The 10769-nt window shown below is 34.0% G+C and overlaps 1 protein-coding gene across 3 annotated transcripts; it reads right to left on the bottom strand.

Moving 5' to 3' along the window:
• Positions 1-13: 13 nt before the first annotated feature.
• LOC109113410 (AN1-type zinc finger protein 6-like) lies at positions 14-10161 on the bottom strand. 3 transcript variants are annotated; one of them, XM_019126200.2, is made up of 7 exons: positions 6965-7281; positions 6658-6823; positions 5833-5902; positions 4827-4903; positions 2299-2427; positions 2019-2093; positions 14-1450 (listed from the first exon to the last, which is right to left on the bottom strand). In XM_019126200.2, exons 2-7 carry the CDS (start codon positions 6812-6814, stop codon positions 1389-1391), a joined length of 570 nt encoding a protein of 189 aa, XP_018981745.2. In that variant the 5' UTR covers positions 6815-6823; positions 6965-7281; the 3' UTR covers positions 14-1388. The 3 variants fall into 3 exon arrangements, 1 of the variants encoding a protein (XP_018981745.2); XR_002021750.2 differs by lacking the exon at positions 6965-7281 and adding an exon at positions 10060-10161 and having other exon boundaries at positions 1381-1450; positions 2019-2427; XR_002021749.2 differs by having other exon boundaries at positions 1381-1450; positions 2019-2427.
• Between the last annotated feature and the right edge of the window lie 608 nt (positions 10162-10769).

The raw sequence follows: 10769 nt of genomic DNA, 5'->3' as shown, positions 1-10769 counted from the left end.
TAAACTAATTCCTAATGTTCTAAGAACGTTTTTTATGTGACAACCTAATAAAAAACATTGTCTAACGAGAAAGTTTTTTTATAGACAGAACTGAAAAAACATATATCCCACTTGAATGTTATAAGTTGCACTGAGTAAATACAGCTCGATTAAACAAAAACTGTGCAAAGCAACAAAAAGGGGTGATTCTTTTCTATACCCACTGAAGTCAGGGTTAAGCAAAAATCATACAAATTCATGCATTGTTAAAATATCACTCGAAAGGCAAGTATTGTATCATAATAAGAATGAATTAAGGTATAATTGTTCAGCATTCAGACTAAAATATTTTTCAGATGACTTCAGCTTTCGTGTGCGCGCGCTGTGGGTGCGTTTATCTTTAAAGTTTAATAATCTACAGTGTACTGTTGCTGTTACTACTCAGTGATATCACAGATGATTGTGTTCAGCTTGCTGTCAGAAACCAAACATACAACCACTTAAAGTATTTGTACCTTTAAACACTGCAACGCAAAACTAATAGCAAGATTTTGCAGCTTAAACCCTAGTCTTATTATGAATTTGAACATTAATAGCACGCACAGATATATAATGTAAGTAAACAAACTAGGGAGACTGTAAACTTGGCTAAACCGAGTCACTAGAGCGCTTATTACAGCGTTGTGTGTAAAATTTTATTGAACATGAATGCAGTGAATGAATACACAAACATTAATAAAACCACTCTCACTCTAATAAGTGAACTTAAAGAAAAATGTAAATCACAGTCTGTAATGAAGTGCAAAATACCTGTTAAACCAGAGATCGCAGTCACAAACATAATTTGTATATTTGAAATTACTAAATATATTTATAATTACTAAATAATAAACCTTTTTTAAAAAAAATCAAGGATGAAGCAGCAAATACAGTAATAGATAATAAAACATTGTCCTTTTTTATATTAAGTAAATAATTTAATTTTCTTGCTTACAATTACAAAATTTGGAATAAAAATAGAAGACTCATTTTGGCAGTGTTTTCACATGCAAGCTTTGTTCATCACCAGAAACGCACGGTCACCCGGGTCTCAGTATATGAGAACTAAAACCCATTTATTAATGCAAATAAAATTATTAATTATATAAATATTTTGCGGTTTACATAGCACAGTATTTTTTAAGTAAATAAGTTTGAGAGGTAAAATGACACAAAGGGACAAAATAAATTTGCGCACGTGTTTCATTGTAGCATGCACAATTCAAGGTTTCAAGGTAAAGAGAGTAAAAATCATCTTTGCAATCTTCAGCTCAAATCTTCTTGATTTTCTCCCCGACGATAAGCGGGTTCTTCCTTATTTTCTCAGCTGCATCAGCCTTGTAATCAAAGCTATAGTTTTGATCTGTACATCAGAGAACATCTGAGTATCGGTGAACGCTGCAAAACAAGTGTCTGCACCGGCAGCCGAAGCCTGTCAGACAGAAACAAGAGCTAAATTAGCTCAATATACTCAATATTTGCAGGCAGAAAAAAGTCAAATTGTCGGGTCTTAAAATCTAGCCTGTTGCATGCAAAGTCTCATTACACATTTAAGATAAATATATTTATTCTATAAATAAACAAGTATTATATATTTATATATTTAATCGCGATTAATCACATCCAAAATAAATGCTTTTGTTTACATAATATATGTATGTGTGCTGTGTATATGTATATATAAATACACAATACACACACATGCATGTGCATATTTCAGAAAAATATGTTGTTTATATTACATATATTTATTTATAATATTAATTATATGAATATAAATACATGTAAATATTTTCAAAATATATACTATATGTGTGTATTTATATATACATAATAATATACACAGAACACACACATATATTATGTAAACACAAATTTTAATTTTGTATGCGATTAATCATGATTAATCGTTTGACAGTACTAATATATATTGTGTGTGTGTGTGTGTGTGTGTGTGTGTGTGTGTGTGTGTGTGTGTGTGTGTGTGTGTTTTTGCATACCAGTGAGCCTGACTTTCTTGCGGCAAGTGAAGCAGCGGTTCTTCTTAGGTCTAGATTGCTCTGAGACATCTGAGGCTAAGAGATTAATACAGGTGTTAAACATTTAGAAATGCTGCTAACATGACCAACACCTCATTCAATGAGATTCTGAATATACAAAGTTCTTGGTCTGTATCTGGTTTGAGCCTGAAACTTTTCCTCATATAGTATTGATCTAAACATTCTGAGGAAAATGTGGCAAGAATGACACAAAGATGGACTATCTGATCCTGATACTCACCAGACACCCTTTCTATGGGTGGACAAGTTTCATCCAGCTTCCTCTTTCCTCTAACTGTGCTCTCCTCCGCTGATGAGCTACCTGCCGTGGACTCCTGGATGTTTCTCACCAGTTTACTGCATGAGACTTCTGTACAAACAAACACAAAGTTGGTTTTCCTAAAGAATCGAACACCATATACAAGAAATGGGGTTAGCAACAGCTTTAAGCTTTAGTTAGCTCCAATTAATTTTTTTGTTTGTTTTTAATATTTTCTCATTAACTAGGCTGTTGAATTTTGGAAAGTTGACACTTTTGTTAACCAAGTAGAAAAAATAGACATGGTTTTTGACAGATGCGAAATATAACATTTATACATAAAACAAATGAATAAATGACTGTTCAAAAGTTTGGGATCAGTAAGATCTCTTTATGCTAAGCAAGGCTGTTTTAATTAATCAAAATAAACAGTAATATTGTGAAATACTATAACAATGTATAATAATGGTTTTCTATTTTAATATACTTTTAATAAGTGTTACTTATTAATGTGATGCAAATCTGAATTTTCATTACTACAGTCTTCAGTGTCACATGATTCTTCAAAAATCATTCTAATATGTGGCTTTATCATCAATGTTGGAAACATTTTTGTGCTGCTTAATATTTTTCTGGAACGTGAAACTTTTTACAGGATTGTTTCATAAATAAAAGGTTTAATACAACAATTTACTCAAAAAAAAAAAATCCTTTTTATTTATAATAAAAAAACCAAAAAAAACAAAAAACAATTTACAATCACTTTATCAATTTAACATATCCATGCTGAATAAAAGTGTTAATTTCTCTCTCTCTCTCAAAAAACAAAAACCCTACTTTTGTCTATATGACTAGACCTGTCCTTGGACTTCAATCAACATTTGTCATTTAATAACCTTTATCATTAATCTCTATCTAATAAAGAATTCTGCTGTAAGGTCCACATAATTGGCCCAATGAAGGTATCCAATGGTGGCTGAAGGTTCATTGCGTGCTCAGTCTTTTCGGTGTGCAAAGTAATTTAAATTAAATTAAATTCTAATCTGAAACAATTTTATTATGACGACAAATTTAGATTAAAATGCAAATTGGTTGCTTGTCCATTTCTAATTTAATTAAAGTGAACTCCTCACTTTATATTTTACTCGTTCATTAGGAATGTGTCTCTTAGAGTCTCATGTCAGCTGATTTACATGCACCTCACAATCACAAACTCTCCAGTCTGATCATTAGACCGAGGTTATGACTACTATTTAATAGACTGCTTAATACTTGTCATTCTTTAAAAAGTAGTTCTGTTCAGCCCCCTACATTCAACTATGTAACAATGTAAAGCTCAAACAATAACCAGAGATTATAGCTAGTACTATGAAGTATGCTGAACCATACTTACTAGTACTCCAATGGTATTTTGTCTAGCCCCCCGTAGTTAATGCAACTGCATTACAGCTTTACCAAAGTCAAGCAGTGAGTCAGAAATCTAGCATTTCACCTGATGTGCCCCATGCTCCATCTAACCTGAGATCTAGTATGTACTTAACCCTGGACGCAGATTTGTGGAAAGATACACCTTAATATACTTGAGAAAATAATTTCAGAGTAAGTCAGAATAAAATCAAATGTAACAATTTATTATCAGTCAGGTAAATATGTATTATGACAATTACATTGTCAATTCAGAGATATCAAATCAAATCAATACAAGACATGAAATTCTCAAAGATAAATCTAAGCGTAAACGATGCATACCTTGCAACATTTCTTCAAGTACTCAGACCAAGACAAACGTCCTCCAAACAGAGACAAGAACTAACAATTGGAATTTGCATTGATCAAGTCCTAGACTTTGAGAGATTACATCTTTTGGGGACAGACACTCATTTGCATGAAAGACAGTGGGAAAGAGCACACCCTCTACAGTGAGCAAAATCTCTCTAAACTCTGTATTACTGATCTGTATTACTTGTAAGATTGAGATCATTGTACCAGTCACACTGAGACAATTCAAATGATACCAAACAAGACTGTGAATATCAATTACATTCATGTAGAACATTATATTATGCTATTGATCATTCTGAGTGAGGGGAAGGAAGTGGATGAAAAAAGGATGGGTGAGAAATCTTCTCTCAGTGAGATGTGGAAACAAATGTCTGTATGTTAATATTGTCTCTGTCTCAGAGGATCAAAGAGTCTGAGGTTCCTCAAATTTTACACTACCAATTAATTAACAAACAAGAGCCTTATGATCAATAAAATCAGTAGACATACAAATGTAAGCTTGTTTAGCCATGGAAAAAGTAGAAAACAGGGCTTTTAATCAAATGTAACACGTGAACTTTGAGCACTTATTGGCCTGGTCTCAAAGCAAACAATCAGACGCATTTGGAAGATGATGACTGGCTGTTTCTATATAGTTTGACAGAGCATTTGTCTCTTTCTGTGTCATGTAATATGTGTCTGGTTTTGGAGCATGGGATGACATAATAAACGGGTCAAAGTGAACGTACCTGGTGCTTTTAAGCCTGATTGAGCTGCTGCCGAAGCACTGTCTTTATGTGTAACTGCTAGCATTGAGAAACACAGACTGGAGAGGATGATGAGAAAAGATTGTTGTGTTACATAAATGAAAATACATAGCAGTAATGTAAACCTTAGAAGTGGGTGTTATGACCAAAAAGTAATTTTCACCACTGGAAATTAAATGAGAAATTGTTTATATATTTAATAACCATGCTGTAATGCCTATTTGTGGCTAAACCAGTGAGATAAATACACTACCAAAAAAATAAAAAATAAAATAAAAAATAAATAAAAATAAAAAAATACCGATTTGTTGATTGCAATTTTGTAAATGTAAAGGGAACTAGCCTTTTTATAGTTAAAATTAAAACCATAAAAAACTGAAAAGTACTGAAATAAAATGTAAAAAAAAAAAAAAAAAAAATTATTTCAGCTAGCTACCAAGGCAACATTTCTCATTTTTATTTAGTTTAACAAAGTACTAAAATAATTACACTGAAAAAAAAAAAAAAAAATTACAAAGTATCTATAATTTAAATGTAAAAGCAAAATAAAAAAGTATTAATAATTCAAAATAATAATTAAAACTGTAGTAGTACCTCAATGGAACAAAAAAAAAAATAATTGGAACTTGGAAGAAAAAAAAAAAAAAAGGCTATTCATAAATTAAGTCTGCCATCAGTGCAAACAGCTTGACATCGTTTTAATATGTAATACTTGAGTTATACACAAAAGAATCAATCACAGCAGAACTTCCCACTGATAGCCATACAAATGTGTCTACTGCTATATTAACAGAGCAGAATCTGCTGACATACTTCTACCGTAATACTACTCAGTCCTAAAACAGGTTTATACTTCAATACGAAAGGGGCCTATTCTTGCCCTTTTGAAATAAGAGTCGCACAAATAAACTACATCATATGCAATTGCAATGATAAAGCAACTGTTATGAGAAACGATGGAAGGGTGGTAAAGAGGGAGAAGTTGTACCTGTTTTGTTCATACTGTGATGTCGATTGTACACTCATAGATTCTCCTTTAGTGCTAATGCTGGAAGACACTGCAGGCAATGAAAGAGCAGGAAACCCGAAACGTCAACAATTCCATTTTAAGTTCTCCTTATTCTTCATAAGCTGATGAAAGTAACAGAACAAGTGTGGGTTTGCTTATTGAGACACGTTTCAGTGTAACACTGTGTCCAAATAGAACTACTTGTGTCCAGCGGCCTGCAGGTAATTATTGTATTGTATTAAATTGATCAAAAGTGAAAGTAATAAAACAATAAACATAATAAACAAATAATATAAGTGACTGTTGTTTTCTTTATATCCGTCAGTCTGTAAATGCATACAATAATGGTTTTTCCAGTTGGTGCGGCTTCAACAGTGACGTCATAAGCAATTGATGATGCTCAATCGCTCAGTTTCGCCGGAGCGACCAACAAGACTGACCACTCCAAACACTTGTGACGAACAAACAAACAAATACACAAGACATAATCGTGACAAAAGGAATGCGTTATGTAGCATGTATGATCAGGGTGAAACTGGAACAGGGAAATGTTGTGTGTGAAACTGTCCATGGGCTGTCAAGACGGCGTGTGCACCCACTCGGCTGGCAACCAAACGGAGGGGAAGGGAACTTTAGCGTGGCGAGTATGTGTGTGTGGTATGTGTACGAGTGCATTGTACCCAGCAGGATATCTACTTCATCACACATTAAAAACCAATCAATGCCAATGTGTTCAAATACCGCTGAATTTTGACAGTATTTGGAGAGTTGGAAATGGGTCTTTTTGCAATACATCTGACTCACCTGAATCAATGGACCTGCCGCTTTTTGTATTTTTCTGCCGCTGTAAGGAGTCTTTGTAGCACACAGAGCACATGCCATTGTTACGTGGGTTCCCGTAAAACCCACAACCATTAGAACAGAGCAAAGGCACTTGTGTCTGATTTGTCTCCTGAGCCATGTCCCTCTCCTGTGGACAGAACAAACAGAGATCTCCGTTTAACAAAAAGAAAAAATCCTGTGTGTTTGTACCAATGAATTGGTCAAATTGAAGTAATAGCTATTTTGACGTAATGATCCATATCTCAACTTTAGGGGCTGGATAACATACCTAAATGCATGCAAGAGAAGCCAGTGGCCTCTTTCACCTTAAGAGCGCTCCGTCTACTATCTGTGCTTTGAATACTGAGTGTACGTCTGAATTAGACTTTGTGCAGATGCTTGAGTGAGTGAGACAGTTATCTCATCTTCCTCTGATATGTTCAAACTGTCTCTCTGCACCTGTCTGTAAGGGTCTGTCACTCAGACTACCTGTGCAGCTGTCTCACATTCATACTGTAAAAGAAGTATCCTCACTGTGCTGAAAGATGGGAGAAAATGGCAATTATACTTGTAGACAATATAGACAACATGAACGATGGATAGTTGGGACGACAGACAGAATGCTGGATAGATAGACAGTGAGAAAGAAAGATAAAATAATGGATAGATGGACCAACAGAGAGAACGATAGAGAGAAAGAACAATGCATAGATGGAATGACAGACAGACAGACAGAAATACAGAAAGATAACTACTCAACTCAATTTTATTTATATAGCACCAATAAAAACAACAATTGTTGAACAAGGTGCTGTACAATCAATCAAACATAAACTACATTTACACAGAACAACAAATTACAGCACAAAACAGAGCTGACAACATAATTAACTATGAATTAATGGAACGACAGACAACACAGACTTTCAAAACATATCACAAACAAATTACAAATGATATTTAATTTGTAAAATAAATATAATTTATATAAAATAAAATAACATTTTAACAAAAGTATTATGAAAAATACTATAGAAAAATAATAAATATAATAAACCAGGTAAAAACACTGATCTGTCTCACCTGATCCCTAAAAAACTGGATCACAAAAGACGGATGTTTTAGGTTTAAAAATTCTTAAAGTTCCATATAAATGCACAATAATATTCGGTGTTGATTACTACCGAAGCTTCGAAGCTCAAAAAATGGTATTCAGACCAGCCCTATTAGGAACATATACTAAAAACGACAAATAGTCACTCAGTACTGCTTCCATATCGACTTTATCATTACACAAACACTCCAAAGAGTGAATCCATACACAATGCTTCAACAGTGTTCTCAGTCAATGTTTAAGCAGCTTTAAATCAACTTTCAAACAAGTTTAAGTTGGCCCTAGCGCTGATGAGAAAAGAAAGCTTAATTCTGATGTGAAAGTTAAACTCAAGCCACAAAACAATCAAAGTTTATTCAGAATATAATATTTATCAAAAGGATGCGCACTGTCTGGCCAGTGTACAGTAAGCTGCTGTGCTCACGTGTGTTAAATCAGATACAGAACAGGTCAGATAAAGATGCTCAGTATCTCTCCAGCTACAAGCTACAGGATCACTGAAGACACTAGCCAAGGAAGACCAAGAACACATGCTACCACACAATGACCATTACAGAACAGATTGTTTCAAAAATAATACCTGGAAAATAATAACAATAACTGGAAATTAATGCATCTTTATTTGGAATATAAAACAAAAAATAATCGTTTAAAAGCATCAGAGGTAAAGATACATCAGGCTGATCAATTACTAATACTAATTTTAAACTTGTTAGTGGTTTTGCTAAGGTAAACATCATCATTACTACTGCTCAAGCTAAAAGTTCAATATGAACAAACTGCTACTAAACTAGTACTAAACTTTGGGGTGCAACTTGTCCCACATTTTAAATGATGAGGCTTTACTTGTCCTTTAAAGGGGGCATTGGATGCCCAATTTCCACAAGTTGATATTATTCTTTAGGGTCTTAATGAAAAGTTTGTAACCTAGTTTGGTTAAAATTTCTCAGTGGTAGTGTAAAACAACAACGTTTTTACCTCGTCAAAAACAGCTCTGTCTACAGCACGCAGTTTTACTGCATGGCGCTTTAAATGCAAATGAGGTCTGCTGACCCCACCCCTCTCTTCCGAGCCGCTCTCTGAGAGACAGTAAACTTTAGCCGCATTCATAGTGAAACTCGCCAACTAGCACATTATTAGGAAAGGCGATTTGCAAAGATTCATTAAAAAACCTTACACTCACTTCTTCTGGAGGTGAAGCTGGATCACAAATGATTTGATGTCACACAGACAGGCATCTAAGATCAGCTCGATTTGAGAAAGGGGAAATAATTTATCAAGATTAAAAAAAAAAAACACTAGGTGGATTTTTATCATTATAGGGTGGTTGTGTACACACACTGCCAACACATATTTCAGTTCTAACACCTTGTATAAGTGCATGTCGCACCCAATGACCCCTTTAACGGGGAAGTGAACTGAATTTAATTTCCTATGGTCAGAAACTTCTCATTCACACCTGGAACTGACATCTGCCTCAGGTGATCCAATCATATTAAATTAAAGCCAGGTCCAAATTTCTTTATAATTGGATTATTCAAACATGCAGACGTGGTCAGAAGCAAATGTGACTACATAACAATAGCTCTGAATTGAATGCATGATGCATATTTATTGCTATAATATGCTTATATGCTTAAGCAGGGATCTTTCAACTCAAACACCAGTGCTTTAGTTTAAGAAAAATGAATCAGTCTTTTGGGGAAAAGAAAAATAAATTGCTTTGCAGTACAGATTCCTACTTGGTCCCATTGGTTTAAGTAGGTTGCAGAATCTAAAACCATTTGGAAACATAAAGAGTTTAGTACAAGCACTAAAGTGCTTTATATGAGTGTTGACAGTGTCATTAATTTAAACGGAAAATACGATCACAATGGGATAAAGATAAAGAAGTGCTTATGTGGCAAATGTGTAAACAGTTCCCTTAATAAATAACCATGTCACATCTTCATACAATACAAATACTCTAGTCCTTTAAGCTAACTTAATTGGCATGTAACTAACTATGGGGTCTCTGTTTAGGACAAAGAAACAAAGAAGTTAAGTAAACCTACAGTCCTCTTAAATCACAGTGAGTTTGCTTCATTATCAGTTGAACCGACTGACTACAACCAGAACTAGTAACTTAGTAATAATCAGGTTTCCAGGTAACTTGCACTATTTACACTGTCCTTTGTTTAAGTAATTATATAACAACAATGGTAACTCCGACTAAAAGCAGATTTCATTGTAATATGTCGACTATATATCCATACGTTTGCCTTCCTTACCTGGATAATGGTTTATAGTGAACACTTTCTGTTTATCTTCTACGCAACGTCGCTAGCTGTTTAAATGAAAGCTGGACATCATAAAACACACTGAGTGATGACGGAACGGCTTACGTACACGCCCACTGAAGCGCTATTGGTCGCGTCCTGTAAGCCACGCCCATATACAACACTGTCCGACTCATTTCCGCGAATCGGTTAATTTGAACACTTCCTTTCAAAGTCATTTCGGCCTGGTTTGTGAAAGAACCGTTTTTGTGAACCGAGTTAAAGGATTTGGCTCTAAAGAACGATTCGTTCACGAATCATTGTTATTTCTTTAATGTACACGTGTTTAAATAAAAGAAAGATGAATCACCAAGTCGTTAATTATTTGCAGCGACTAACGTTACTCACAATATCAGATTTTTTTTTTTAAATGTATAAACATCACATAACGTTACTTCCCTAAAGATATAAACTCAAGTTTTAACAGCTGGCATATGTTTATTTATTTATTTTTTAATCAAAATTAGCCAAACAGGGGGTTGTTAAGGAACTGCAGGGGTTTGTGAGTTTATTGAAAAGCTAATAATTAATTAAATCATAAAAATGTAAAATTAAAATAAACAATTTTAAAATAACATCAATCAAAATAAAGCACTTACTAAAAACTATTTCATTTGTTTACTTGCATGTCATGTGACCATTAATCAACATCAGAGAACCGA

This window comes from Cyprinus carpio, chromosome A7 (genome assembly GCF_018340385.1).
Source record: "Cyprinus carpio isolate SPL01 chromosome A7, ASM1834038v1, whole genome shotgun sequence".
NCBI classification, from domain to species: Eukaryota; Metazoa; Chordata; class Actinopteri; order Cypriniformes; family Cyprinidae; genus Cyprinus; species Cyprinus carpio.
The sequence above is the reverse complement of the archived record's forward strand: the minus strand, read 5'-3'. Positions and strand labels throughout refer to the sequence as shown.

Coding starts and splice junctions, on each gene's coding strand:
- LOC109113410 (XM_019126200.2), bottom strand. CDS start 6,814: ATGGCTCAGGAGACAAATCAGACACAAGTGCCTTTGCTCTGTTCTAAT. Junction 5,903..6,657: donor CGGCAGGTCCATTGATTCAG/GTGAGTCAGATG, acceptor CATTGCCTGCAG/TGTCTTCCAGCATTAGCACT. Junction 2,094..2,298: donor ACCCATAGAAAGGGTGTCTG/GTGAGTATCAGG, acceptor TTAATCTCTTAG/CCTCAGATGTCTCAGAGCAA.